The following is a 14,483-nucleotide window of genomic DNA, read 5'->3' as shown; positions in this document are numbered from 1 at the left end:
GGGTGGGAACATGCCTGGTGTGTTCAGGGAACCCGAGAAGGCCAGCATGGCTGGAGAAGAGGGAGCAGAGAGGGACGAGGGCTGGAGGACTGGAATCACAGATGTTACAGGGTTGAATAGGAGTCGATGATCGTGCCTGGTCATGTAGGCCATTACAAGGACTTTGGCTTTTACTCAAAGGAAATGGGAAGTGCTGGGTTTTGAACAGAAAAGTCGCATGATCTACGTTTTTAAAAGATCAGTTCAGCTGTGTTGAGAATAGATTATATGAGCAGTCAGGTGGAAGCATGGAGACCAATCAGCACATTATTACAGTAATCTAGGTGAGGGTTGATGGTGCCTTGGACCAGGGTGCTAGCAGAAGTGTTAAAAAGTGGTAAGATTCTGAATATATTTTAAAGGTAGAATTAACAAGATTTGCAGATGGATTAGATGTGGAGCGTGAGAGAAAATGAGGTGTGAGAATATCTCCAAGGTTTTTGCCTAAGTCACTGCAAGGATGGAGTTGCCACCAACAGAGATGACAACTGTGGACAGAACAGGTGCAGGATGGAAGAGCGGGAAGTCAGTTTAGGATGTGTTGAGTTTGAGGTGTCCATTAGGTATCTATGTAAAGATGCTCAATACTATATAAGTCTGGAGTTCAGCAAGGAGGTCTGGCTGAAGGTACAAATTCAAAGGTCATCAGTTATATAGATTGTATTTAAAACTATGATTACAGGAGCGCTTGGGTGGCTTAATCGGTTGAGTGTCTGACTCTTGCTTTCAGCTCAGGTCATGATCTCACGGTTCGTGAGTTCAAGCCCTGCATTCGGCTCTGTGCTGACAGTGTGGGGCCTGCTTGGAATTCTCTCTCCCTCTCTCTCTCTCAGCCCCTCCCCCACTCATGCTCTCTTTGTCTCTCTGTCAAAAATAAAATAAACTTAAAATAGTATATTTCCAGGGTTGTGCATCCATCACCACAATCAATTTTAGAACATTTTGTCACTCTAGAAAGAAACGTTGTGTCCATTGCCCTCTCCACCCACTCCCTGGCAACCAGTACTCTTAACCTTGTCTTCTGTGGATTTGCCTTTTCTGAACCTTTCATAAAAACGGAATCATACAGCGTGTGTTATTTTGTGATTGGCTTCTTTCATTTAACATAATGTTTTCAATGTATATCCATGTTTTAGCATTATCAGTACTTCATTTGTTTTTATTGTTGAATAATATTCCACATTTTGTTCATTCATCAGTCAACAGACATTTGGGTTGTAACCACTTTTTAGCTATTGCGAATAATGCCGCCATGAACATTTGTGTAAAGCTTTTCGTATGGATATATGTTTTCAGTTTTCTTGGGATACACCTAGGAGTGAAATTGCTAGTCATAGGGTAGGTAAATCTATATCTAACATTCTGAGGGGCTGTTAAACTGTTTTGAAAGTGGCTGCATCACTTTGTGTACGAGGGTTCCACCACCAATGTATAGGGATTCCAAGTTCTCCATTTCCTTCCCCAAACTGGTTATGGTCTGTCTTTTTTTATTTTAGCTATTCTAGTGAGTGTGAAGTGGTATTTCAATGTGGTTTTGATTTATCTTTCCTTAATGACTAATGATGTTGACCTTCTTTTCATATGCTTATTGGCTGTTTATCTTCTTTGAAGAAATATCTTTTCAAATCCTTCTCATTTTTTACTTGGATTTATTTGTCTTTTATTGTTGAGTTATAAAGCGTTTTCTTATATATTCAGGATACAGTTCTCTTATCAGATGTATGATTTGCAAATATCTTCCCCATTTTGTGAATCATCGTTCACTTTCTTGATGGTGTCCGTTGAAACACAAAAGTTATTAATTTTGATGAAGTCCAGTTTGTTGATTTTTTTTCTTTTGTTGCTTATGCTTTTGGTGTCATATCTAACAAGCCACTGCTTACCCCAAGGCCATGGAGATTTACTCCTATGTTTTTTTTTTCTGAACGTTTTATAGTTTCAGCTGTTAACATTTAGGTCTGTGATCCATTTTGAGTTGATTTTTATAGATGATGAGAGGTTAGGGTCCAATATCATTCTTGTGCATGTAAACATTGCATGTAGATATTCACTTATCCCATCACCATTTGTTGAAAGGCTATTCTTTGCCCCCATTGAATTGTCTCAGCACCCTTGGTGAAAATCAGTGGGCTGTAGATGTGTGGGTTTATTTCTGGGCTCTCGATTCTATTGGTCTATATATTCTATCCTTATACCAGTACTGCACTGTTCGATTACTGTAGTATTACATTGACGGATCTTTGGATGTTAAACCAAGCTTGCATTTCTGGAACAAATCCCACTTGATCATGTTGTGTAATTCTTTACCTATGTTGCTGGATTTGGTTCATTAGTATTTTGTTAGGATTCTTGCATCTATATTTGTAAAGGCTATCAGTCTGTGGTCATCTTTTGTCGTGATGCCTTTGCCCAACTTTGATACCAAGATAATACTGGCCTCCTAGAATGAGTAGGGAAGCACGCTTTTTTAATTTTCTGGAAGAGACTATGAAGAATTGGTATTTATTATCTTTAAATTTGTAAGCATTCTCTAATGAAATCCCGCACACACTTAGGGTTCACTTTTGTCATTGCTGTTTGTTTGTTGACTTTCCTTCATCAATTCTGTAAAGTCTGTCTACACTGCCATGTCTAGCCACTTCAGTCTCTGTTGGGTTAGCTTCGTGTTCAGGTAAAAATTGAACAGACACTTCCAAATGCCTTGATCCTGTATTCTTGACCCTTTGCTGAGGGATTTATACAGGGTCTGAAGGTGGGGCAGAGGTGAAAGATTAGGATCTCTTCTGGACATGTGCAGAGCCCTGCACGTGCGTGTGTCCTTTTAGATGCCCTCGAATATGTCAGTCAGATCTTTCCCCAGTACCCCATGGCCATATTATTTCCCAGCTTTTTCCTAGTTTTTAGCTAGCTTCTTGTTTTCCCCTACTGGTATCAGCACCTCAGACAGCTGCAGTATTAAATCATTGCTACCGATTATTTCTGGAAAATGTCCTACGGATAGGGTTTTTACCACTTAGTGGGCTCGAAGTGAGGTCCATTAACAGCAAGCCCTCCCAGTGAGGTTTTTCCACAGAGCTGTCAGACAGCTCAAGGAGTGACAGTTGTATGCAGATGAGAATTGACTTTTCGAGAAGCTCCTAACCCAGTCTTTCCCTTCCAGTGGCTGCTAGGCTGCTGGTTTTCAGAGCCACCACAGACATGGGCAGGGGTGATGGGAATAGGGTGAGTTTAAATGCCGCACAACTCTGTTTTCACTGAGATTCAGATTATTTCTGAAGTAGGTACTCTTGCCATTATGGCAAGCCTTTGGTTCCTTTTCCAGAATTCTATAAAAATTGCCTTTGACAATTTGTGCTGGTGGTCTCATTGCTTTTATGGAAGAGCAGATTGTCAGAGGGTATTCCTCTGCCATTCCAGAAGTCCCTCCACCTTATTTTAAACACCAAAAATTGTAAGCAATCCAAACGTCCACCTTCGTAGGATAAATTGTGGTATATTCATACAATGGAATACTGTAGCAATGAAGATGAGTGAACTATTGCATTCAACAACATGAGTGAATTTCATGAACATAATGTTGAGTGAAACACCAAAAATTTTAATTTTATCTTATTCAAGAACAAATGTAGACTTGCTAGCTTTTTATCTATTTTTGTAAACTGAACACGCCCATGAACTTGTACCCAGAATGTTCTTCATGCCCCTTTCCAAATAACCTGTTTCTAAACCTTGATATAATTTGAATTATTTAGTATATACTTTTTTGTGTCTGGCTTCTCTCACTCAACATTATATTTATGAAATTCATTCATGTTGTTGAATGCAATAGTTCATTCATCCTCATTGCTATAGTATTTCATTGTATGAATATACCACAATTTATCAATCCTATGTAGGTGGACATTTGGATTGCTTACAATCTGGGGTTGTTACAGTGCATTCTGCACATATATTTTTGCAAACATATGTGCATATTGTTGTTAGATATATACCTAGAAATGGAACAACTGGGCCGTTTGTTATATGAATGTTAACTGTGGATGCAGTCAGTTTTCTTGGTACACCAATTTACATTCTCACAGTAGTGAAAAGTATTAAATGTACCCAGTATCCTTGCCATACTTGGTATTATTTGACTTTTTCATTTTAATCATTCTGATGTGCATGTATGGGGTCACATTATGACTTTAATTTGAACTTAATGCATTTGGTCCATTTTTATGGTGTTATCTGCTTTTTTCTAATTAATTTGTAGAAATCTTTTATATTTTGTATATCAATATATTCTGTGTAGATTTACAAATATCTCCTTCCACTCTGTGACTTGTCTTTTCCTTCTTTTTTTCTTAAGTTTATTTATTTATTTTTGAACGAGAGAGAAAGTAGAAGTGAAGGAGGGACAGAAAGAGAGAGGGAGAGGGAGAGAATCCCAAGCAGGCCCCACACTGTCAGTGCAGAGCCTGATGCAAGGCTCAAACTCACAACATGAAAGCATGACCTGAGCTGAAATCAAGAGCCGGACACTTAACCAAATGAGCTACCCAGGTGCCCCATGTCTTTTCCCTCTTTAAATGGTAGTGTTTCAATGGAGTACTATGTGGCAATGAGAAAGAATGAAATATGGCCCTTTGTAGCAATGTGGATGGAACTGGAGAGTGTGATGCTAAGTGAAATAAGCCATACAGAGAAAGACAGATAACATGTTTTCACTCCTATGTGGATCCTAAGAAACTTAACAGAAACCCATGGGGGAGGGGAAGGAAAACAAAAAGAGGTTAGAGTGGGAGAGAGACAAAGCATAAGAGACTCTTAAAAACTGAGAACAAGCCTGTTTCCGATTCTGTGTCTCCCTCTCTCTCTGCCCCTCCCCCGTTCATGCTCTGTCTCTCTCTGTCCCAAAAATAAATAAACGTTGAAAAAAAAAAAAAAACATTTAAAAAAAAAAAAAAAAGGGGCGCCTGGGTGGCGCAGTCGGTTAAGCGTCCGACTTCAGCCAGGTCACGATCTCGCGGTCCGTGAGTTCGAGCCCCGCGTCGGGCTCTGGGCTGATGGCTCAGAGCCTGGAGGCTGTTTCCGATTCTGTGTCTCCCTCTCTCTCTGCCCCTCCCCCGTTCATGCTCTGTCTCTCTCTGTCCCAAAAATAAATAAACGTTGAAAAAAAAAAAAAAACATTTAAAAAAAAAAAAACTGAGAACAAACTGAGGGTTGATGGGGTGTGGGAGGGAAGGGAGGGTAGGTGATGGATATTGAAGAAGGCATCTTTTGGGGTGAGCACTGGGTGTTGTATGGAAACCAATTTGACAATAAATTTCATAAAAAAAAATAAATGGTAGTGTTTGATAGTAAACTTGATGTTATTTAATTTATCAATATTCTTTGCTATTTACGTTTAGTATTTATCGGATCCTGTTAAGATTTTTTGCTGGCTAAAGGAAATCAAATGCAATAAACTGATTTAATTTTTTCTGCAAAGTTTTCAAAGCACCTACGATTTATGAAGAATATTTTAGTCTACCTTGAAGAACAACAGTGCTTTCCCAAGAGTGTATTTTATGAACGACTGTCCTCTTTCATTCACAAAAGCATCCACAAAACATCAAGCCTTAGAATTTTTTGTTCTTTCCAATCAAACCCAGCAAGTCCATTGAGTATATTTTCTCATCCCATTTGTTTCTACTGGACTGTCTTCTATTTTCAGAGATAACAGAGCCTATTAGATGTGAAATTCTCTAACTTTTTGCTCTCCAGTCCTATCCCATAAAATAGATCCTCATCTGTATTTATTTCCCCTCTTCCTGCTTCAGCGGAAGACATTTCATAGAAAGTGGGTCTATCCCACCTTAAAAAACAAAATAAAATTTGTATTCTCTAACCCCTACTAGTTATTATTCCCATCTCTCTCCTTCCTTAAAGAAGGAGTATCTTACGTATGTGATAAAATTGCACGGAACTAAATATACCCACACAATGAGTGAGTATACTACTGGTGAAATCTGAATAGGGTAGATGGATTGTATCCAATTCAATTTCCTCGTTGTGATATTGTAGTTTAGTCATGCAAGATGTTGCCATTGGAGGAAATTGGGTGAAGGTGTATTGGGTTGCACTGTATTATTTTTTTACAGCTATATGTGAATCTACAATTATCTCAAAATAGAAAGTTAAAACGAAAGTCTTTCTGAAACTTATCCATAAGAGTAACTACCATTTATTGAGTGCTTGCTGTGTGCTAGGTACTGTTCTAAGCACTGTCAGGCGGACACTGTCGCTAACCTCATTTTATACATTGACAGAACAGGCATAGAGTGATGAAGTCACTTACACAGGGTCACCCAGCTCACACGTGGCAGAGCTTAGCATTCAGATCCGGGCAGCCTTGTTGCAAAGGTAGAGCTCTTCATTCGGCTACACGTCTTGTGTATCTGCCTTCCTGCCACCTTGTCACACTTCAACCCACCCCTCCTTAATTTAGCTCCCATCCCAGTCACTCGGCTGAAACTGCTTTGCCTGGACCACCAAGTCTGTTACTAAATGGAATGGATTCTTCTGGGCCCTTACCTTTCTTCCCGCAGCCTTTGGTATTGTTCATGCATTCAGCCAGTATTTACTGAGCACAGGGTGCCAGACTGCTTTTCTGTTACAGCTGAAGGATGTATGTATCTTCACTTGTTACAACTCAGGAATCAGAATTTTCGGGCCCTGCTGACTTGCTTGTGGGTGGTTGACAAGCCACCTTCTGTGTCCCATGCTTTTATTTTTCTGTAGCTAAAACAGATCAGATTGTTGTTTTGTTTGTTTCACAACATTTAGTGGGAATGACTATATTTAGATACTGTTTCCACTTCTCCCCAGACAGAAATCTGAACCTTTCCAAGCAGTTGTTGTGAATATGGATACATTAAGAGAGCCAAATCCTGAAGTATTTTACCCCTTCTTATACAATTATTAATGATAAATGATTAATGATACAAATGATCTGAAAGTTGCCTTTGACTCTTTACCTACCTTTTTCTGTATAAGAATAATTTGGATTATTCTTATGCCCCCTTATATGGAAATACCAGGAAGATCACTGTATAATATTAAGTAGGTTTCATTCCATATGTTCAAATAAAAAAGCCACTCCAAGGAAAATACTTGATTTCATGAAAACACGGTGGAAGCTTTTTGCATATCATCAAAACTGAGCATTGAAGGCCAAGTTGAAGGAAAGGAGTCAGTCGTCTTGTCTCTTTCTACATATGCATGGTTATTTTTCTGTATTTTCATTCCTTTCCCTAATTCAGTAAAGGCGAAAAAAAAATTTCTCCTACTTCTTCATGCCAAGAAAACAACTCTTGTTTTATTAGTTCTAATGGGAATGTGTTTTGCTTGATGATTGGAAGCAACTATAATCCTCCTGCTCCCATGCAGGGTTACTGTTTTTGTCTGTTAGCTGTTTGTTTACAGCAGCAGTTAGCAATTTGTATGGACAGTGCTGTTCTCAATGAAACCCAAATGCCTCTTGGAAGAAAGATGACGGATTCAGCCCAGTGACTTGCAAAACTTTAAAAGCAATTCCTTGTCAAACATGTGAAAAACAACTCTTCCCTCTCCATGACTCGAGGAAAAAAATGAGAAACTATCTTACACCAGATGGTGATTCCTTGCTAGTAAAATGGGCCGGGGCTGACTGGGCCCCAGTGCTTCATGTTCCCTTTGCAAAACCCACAAAGAACACATTTGGGGCCACTTTTCAGAGTTGGCAACAGTCTCTGCTTTTTAAGGAAATCATATGGACACCAAAAAAAGCCACAGTGGATGAAGGGCTCGGAATCCCCAGAGTCCAGAAATGGGATACTTAGCCCTTAAATTCTAAGTCATCAATTGGAACCTGGCCTGGACCCAGGAATCATCCCAGCTGTTGCCAGGTTTGGTTACTTGATTACATTTGGTTAAAACAAATTGAGAAAAGGTTATATTCTCTTGTTGACTACAGCTCTTTTTAAAAGGAAGATGGAGGGAGGAGGAGAGGGAGAATGGAGCACAAAAGAAGAAGGAAGGAGGAGGAAAATGAAAACTAAAAAAACAAAACAAAACAAAACACCTTTGGAATGATGAAGTGATTAGCAAATTTCTAATTACTCCAGATCTAAGAGATTCAATCACTGATTTTGAGGCCAGAACCTTCCTCTCCTAATACTATTTACATGTAAGGTATTATAGTTGCTTTCACATATTTATAAGTTATTTAAAGAGGATTTGAGTGTGTGTGTGTGTGTGTGTGTGTGTGTGTGTGTATGCGTGCGCGCATGCATGTGTCAATTTCCTGGCTTTTTAAAGATGGAAAGGATGCGTCGGACATAATGAAGCCCTTTCACTGACGACGTTGAAGCAGAGTCTGGCCAGCCACTTGCTAGGGATGTCGTGAAGATCTAAACACTAGAATAGTAATTGTATTGGTTAGTTTAAAAATTTTCTTCTTCATCTCAAATGCTGTGCATTATGAATCAGCCCCCTTTGCCTGTCGTTTTTTAAATTACCTTGATTTGCACTTTCCATCACTTGAGGTAACACCTGTTTACTTTTGCCTCATATGCAAGAAAACGTTGACCACCTTCGCTAACGTTCTGTTTTATTTCTTTAGGTGTCTGAACACACACAGTTGAGTTGGATCCTTACCTGCCTGGTCAGACTGCCCCGGTTACAGCATTTACACCAGTGGAAGGTAAATGCTGGTGATCTGATTAATAAATAAGGAGTTCAAAGCTATTTTTTTCTCCTGTTTATATTTGTGTTCGGCTCTGGGAATCCTGCGTTTACTGGCCTCCCTGGTCTGTTACTCACTAGAGGCTAGAACAGCATTTTAACCTCTCTGCCTCAGGGTCCTAAATGGGAAGTAAGAGAGTTCTCCAAAATTTCAACTTTAAAACAGGATAGGGGAGCCGAGGTGTCTCAGTCGGTTGAGCGTCCAACTGCGGCTCAGGTCATGATCTCACGGTTGGTAGGTTCAAATCCCCACATCGGGCTGTGTGCTGACAGCTCAGAGCCTGGAGCCTGCGTTGGATTCTGTGTCTCCCTCTCTGCTCCCCTCCCTGCTTGTGCTCTGTCTGTCTCTCTCTCTCTCTCTCTCTCTCTCTCAAAAATAAACACTTAAAAATTTTTTAATAAAAAAAAACAGGATAAAAATGTCCAACTTATTAACTATTTGATTTTATCTGTGTAGGTTGAATCAGAGCGATCTTTGGATAGATTTGGTAATGACTTAGAACATTATAATTAACAGACAGTCACAATTTCTGGATTACTGGGCTCTGAAGTTGCCTCCCATCTCCACTGTAATTAACTGGCAGTCAGGCTCAAATGTTTCCATTGTGGGGAGAAGAAACAACATATTTTATTTAACATTTATACAGGTTGAGTCCAGGCAACAGTTCAAACCCACAGAAAAATGAAGGCTGTACTTTTTCTAGAAAGCTCAACTGAGAAAGTGGATAATTCATAGTACTTCACTCCCATTTATTTTCGCAGTTGCATAACCTGAGGGTAGGTAGCCCCCATGTACGTCAGCCTTGAATTTCAGTTTCAGGCTTCTTTCCAGCATATTTTCAGGGCCATTGGTTTCTTCAAAAGCTGGTCCAGAAACCTCCACATGAGTCTCAGCAAGAATCAGAGCTTTCAAGTGGCGCGCCTAAGTAAGAGGTAGAGTTAATACTGTAGAATCATTACCTGCCAGGAATTGGAAACAAAATTTTTTAATGTTTTCTACCATATCTTGGTTTTAGGCAAGACTTTGCCAATTGATCATAATACTCTAAGTTGAATACTGCAATCCGTTTTATAAGAACTGAGTACTAACTTAATGGGAAATGCTCCCACTTTAAAATCGTGTCCTTAGGGGCGCCTGGGTGGCTCAGTCGGTTGAGCGTCCGACTTCAGCTCGGTCACGATCTCACGGTTCGTGAGTTCGAGCCCCGCATTGGGCTCTGGGCTGATGGCTCCGAGCCTGGAGCCTGCTTCCGATTCTGTGTCTCCCTCTCTCTCTGCCCCTCCCCCATTCGTGCTCTGTCTCTCTCTGTCTCAAAAATAAATAAACATTAAAAAAAAAAATTAAAAAAAAATAAAATCATGTCCAAGGAGCTCCTGATAACACATTACTAGTGAATGCACAAGATGGTTTTCCCCACTACCCAAAACTAGAACATTCCTCTTTCATAAGCCACAGTGGAGTAGAACCAAGAAGCAAGTACTACTTCATAAAGGTGAAAATCCTCTTCCGATTTCTTCCAGTTATCAAAAGCAGGCACTACTGTAAGTCTTTTGCAAAAGCAAAGTGGCATAATGAGAACTTTCAGGTAGCAGGGGAAACCTATATTCTGGAGAAGCCTTCCCTCCAGTCCGTGATATTTTATTTGTGGGGAAAAACATGGGTTTCAAATGCCAGCCTTATCCTAGAGCGTGTTCCTGCCTTCTGTGGTCATTCCTTCATTAACAAATACCATCAAGTCTCGTATCACATCAGGCGCTGGGGTTACAGCAGTCAACAGGAGGGACAGAGCCACTCTCATGAGGCTTGTCGTCTATTTGGCCAGAGACAATTACACAAGCCATCAGAAAGTGTGAACAGAGATCAGAGGGGAGAGTTCCAGGACTGTAGAAGGATCTCCGAGCACCTAGCTTGGTTTTGATTAGGGGGGATAGTAGGGTAGAAAGGTGGGGTCAGTGTTGCTTGAGGTCAGGGTTATTTGGAAGATTCTACAGGGGGTAACACAGATGTAAGGCATCTGAGGCACATAATAGACACTCAATAAACATTAATGCTCTCCACATCTCCCCCTTCCTTTGTAATTTCAAGATCCAGTATTCTAATATAGAAAGACTCTGAAGCTCATACAGTAACAGTTTTTAAAAACTGGGTTCTTTTCCCATTTGCTCATTTCCAAATTGAGCTTTCATTATCTTTACCCAGTGATCATTGCAAACTGGGCTTTGTAGTGGACATTGTAATCAAGAGATGTACTGAAGGAATTATACGTTCAAACTTTCAAGTTTCCTTTGAATGCCTTATAGCATTAGATGCTATAAGCCAGAAACTACTTGAAGTAACCTAAAGAGTTAACTTTGTACCTGGCTTGTGGAACATTGACATTAAGAGGGTTAAAGAGGAGCTGTTGCTTTTCAAACCCAGACTCAAAGGGTGTTTCTGCATGTTGGTTGGGGAAGCCCGAGTGGTGAGCCCATGAACTTGGTCCTCAGAATCATGCAAGTGTATATATATTCAGTTGTTCAGTTCATTCAGAAATAATCAGACCTCAGGGAAGTGATTCATATTAACTAAATGAATAATGTCTGTACACCAAAATAACCATGTTTGATTTTACAAGAGAGATGCTTAGGCCTTGAAGCAATGACCAGTAAACTGTATGCAATATTCCCTATTAAGTAGTTCTGCCCAGAGCACTGTTACCAAATGTTCTGCCCAAATTACCTGTTATCAATGCTTAGCTGTGGCAAGGGAAATGCTATCACTAGGGCTTATGTTCGGTGGGTACATACTCGTAGCTTGTGGTTGGTATCCATTAATTAAATACTTGTCATATCTCTTCTGGTGTTAGTATCAGCTTCCCCATTAAGGAAACACTTTTCGTCTATACAGTCTGTCTTGTACACTGGAATCACTTTATGCCCTCTAGTTTTCAGTGCCTACAGATCAAGACAGATTCACCATTGATTAGATTAAAATTTTCTCTTAGTTACGTTTTTTAAATGCCACAACTTTTTGTTTTTGGTTTGGTTTGGCTTGGTTTCTTAAAGAATTTTTTTTTAATGTTTATTTATTTTTGAGAGAGACAGAGAGAGAGCATGAGAGGCAGAGAGGCAGAGAGAGAAAGAGACACAGAGCCCGAAGCAGGCTCCAGGCTCTGAGCGGTCAGCACAGAGCCCGATGCGGGGCTCAAACTCACAGACCGTGAGATCATGACCTGAGCTGAAGTCAGACGCTTAACCGACTGAGCCACCCAGGCGCCCCTTGGCTTGGTTTTTTAAATGTGATTTTAAGGGGGACCTTACATTTTGGTCAACAGCACAGGGTGAGACTTTCTGGGAGGTTTCCACAGACACGATATGGTGTTTGATGTTAACTTATCAAATTAATTAATTTGTAGGAATCTTATTTCATTATATTTTCTGACCTCACTTGTGAAATACGGAGTTCATCTGATTTGGAAACTAGAAACCCCCCCCCTTTTTTTTCATTTTATTTGTGTATTTTTTAATGTTTTAATTTACTTTTGAGAGGCAGAGAGTGCAAGCAGGGGGGTGGGGCAGAGAAAGAGGGGGACGGAGGATCCAAAGCGGGCTCTGTGCTGACAGCAGCGAGCCTGATGTGGGTCTCGAACCCAGAACCATGAGATCATGACCTGAGCCGAAGCCAGACACTTAACTGACTGAGCCCCCAGGGCTCCCCAAAAACTAGAAACTCTTATATGCTTGTTTTAATTAAATGGATAAGAAATAGTGGCCGTGCAGGACCCGTTAGAGGGGCAGTGGTGAAGTAGATGTCCCTTATTCCTGCCTGAGCCTGCAGCATGAAGACAAGCCAGCCCCATGGCTAGTGTTGCTAAAAGGAACTGAGATATAATGCTAGTCCTGGTAGCTTCAGATTACCTTTTGCGTGCTTTAAAGATTTCTTTATTTAGCAGTATAATTAGGTGCATGTCGGATTTCATTCTCTCCTCTCTCTTCACCGCACAGGCAAAGACTGCCACCCAGAAGCATGGCGGAACCGCGGGCCTGCTCACGTACCCAGTGCTCCAGGCCGCTGACATTCTGCTGTACAAGTAAGGAGCAGAGCTTACCTCTGGTCTGACACGTACTCATGCTGACAGGAGAGTGAACCGATCCCGAAAGGATTTGGTTCGTGGGGCAAGGGGACATAGAAAGGATTGTGTGAATCAGTTCGCATCTATTCCCCAGTAGGAGGTACAAAATGATAGAAGTATGTTTCCATGTGGAATGAGTCACGTTAAGGGCTAACACCTAAATAGCACTGGCTACGTGTTCAAAACTGTCATGAGTGCTTTATGTGCATTAGCCCACTGAATCTTCACCAAGCCTTGTAAAGATAGCACGACTATCATCCCCATTTCCCAGATGAGGAAATTAAGTTAGTGATTTGCCCCAAATCATGTAGCTAGCAAAGCTTGGACCCAGGACTTGAGTGTAGAAAGTTTGAGTGCGGAGTTTTTGTGCTCTTTTTTTTTTTTTTTAATTTTTTTAATGTTCCTTTATATTTAAAAACAAAAATTTTTTTTTAACATTTATTTATTGTTGAGAGACAGAGTGCAAGCAGGGGAGGGGCAGAAAGAGGGAGACACAGAGTCCCTAAGCAAGCTCCAGGCTCTGAGCTGTCAGCACAGACACGGGGCTCAAACTCTTGAACCGTGAGATCATGACCTGAGCTGAAGTTGGACACTCAACCGACTGAGCCACCCAGGCGCCCCAATGTTTCTTTGTATTTTGAGAGATAGAAGGAGAGACAGATTGTGAATGGAGGAGGGACAGAAAGAGAGGGAGACACAGAATCCAAAGCAGGCTCCAGGCTCCGGGCTCTCAGCATGGAGCTCAAAGCGGGGTTCGAACTCACGAACTGCGAGATCATGACCTGAGCCGAAGTCGAATGCCTAACCCCCTGAGCCACCCAGGCACCCCGAGTTTTTGTGCTCTTAACCACTCTGTAATATCTACTTCCCTGGTAATAATTAAACTTCAGGGGTTTTAAGTGTTGACTTCTACAATCTAGACTCTCAAGCAAGGCAGTTTAATACAACTTGTCTGCAATTATGGCAGTCAACCCATGCTTTCCAAGACCTTAGCGGCTAGCCGCATGGACTGTTGACAGAGGAACTGAATTTTAAATTGTGTTTCAGTGTAATTAATTTAAGTTTGAATGGCCACCTGTGCAAGTTTTTCAGCATGATGTAGAGTTGCTCTGCTTGTCCTGGACCCACAGTCCATGCAGTCAGCCAGTGCTGTCCTTTATGGCCTCAAACCCTACAACCAGAGGCCGCCAAGGCCTGCCCTCTCTGACTGCTGACCAGAGCTTCTGACCTCATCCCTCTCCCAGTTCTTCCCTGCCATCCCCAAGTCACCTCCCTCAGCCCTCCATTTGGCCTTCTAGAGAGAAAACTTCCCAATCAGCACACGCATAGCCAAGACTTGCTACTATGAACACTTTTGATGAAAAAGAGAAACTCCGTGAATCTTTCCCCCCCCTCTACGGCCTTGATCCTTCCCTAGGAAAACTAGAATTCTTTGCATGTAATTATGATAACAGCATGGAGATGATTGGATATGTACCTTGTACTATGACCCCAGAGCCCTTGTGCAATTAAGATGGAAACAGCAGAAGAACAGCCTCTTAGGTTTACAAATAAGGAGTGTCCTTTACTACACACAGGCTATCT

The 14,483-nt window shown here is 41.0% G+C and overlaps 1 protein-coding gene across 2 annotated transcripts in view; it reads left to right on the top strand.

The window, feature by feature from the left end:
- The window catches only part of WARS2 (tryptophanyl tRNA synthetase 2, mitochondrial), a 96,094-nt gene that overhangs the window by 67,906 nt on the left and 13,705 nt on the right, over nt 1-14,483 (top strand). For both annotated transcript variants that reach the window (XM_043575968.1, XM_043575969.1), the window contains exons 3-4: nt 8,666-8,746; nt 12,772-12,857. In XM_043575968.1, the coding sequence (XP_043431903.1) occupies nt 8,666-8,746; nt 12,772-12,857 (167 nt within the window). The remainder of the gene's footprint in view (nt 1-8,665; nt 8,747-12,771; nt 12,858-14,483) is intronic.

The sequence above is a fragment of the Prionailurus bengalensis genome, chromosome C1, assembly GCF_016509475.1.
Source record: "Prionailurus bengalensis isolate Pbe53 chromosome C1, Fcat_Pben_1.1_paternal_pri, whole genome shotgun sequence".
Lineage (NCBI taxonomy): Eukaryota > Metazoa > Chordata > Mammalia > Carnivora > Felidae > Prionailurus > Prionailurus bengalensis.
Note: the sequence above shows the minus strand (reverse complement) of the source record. Positions and strands in the feature narration are given on the sequence as shown.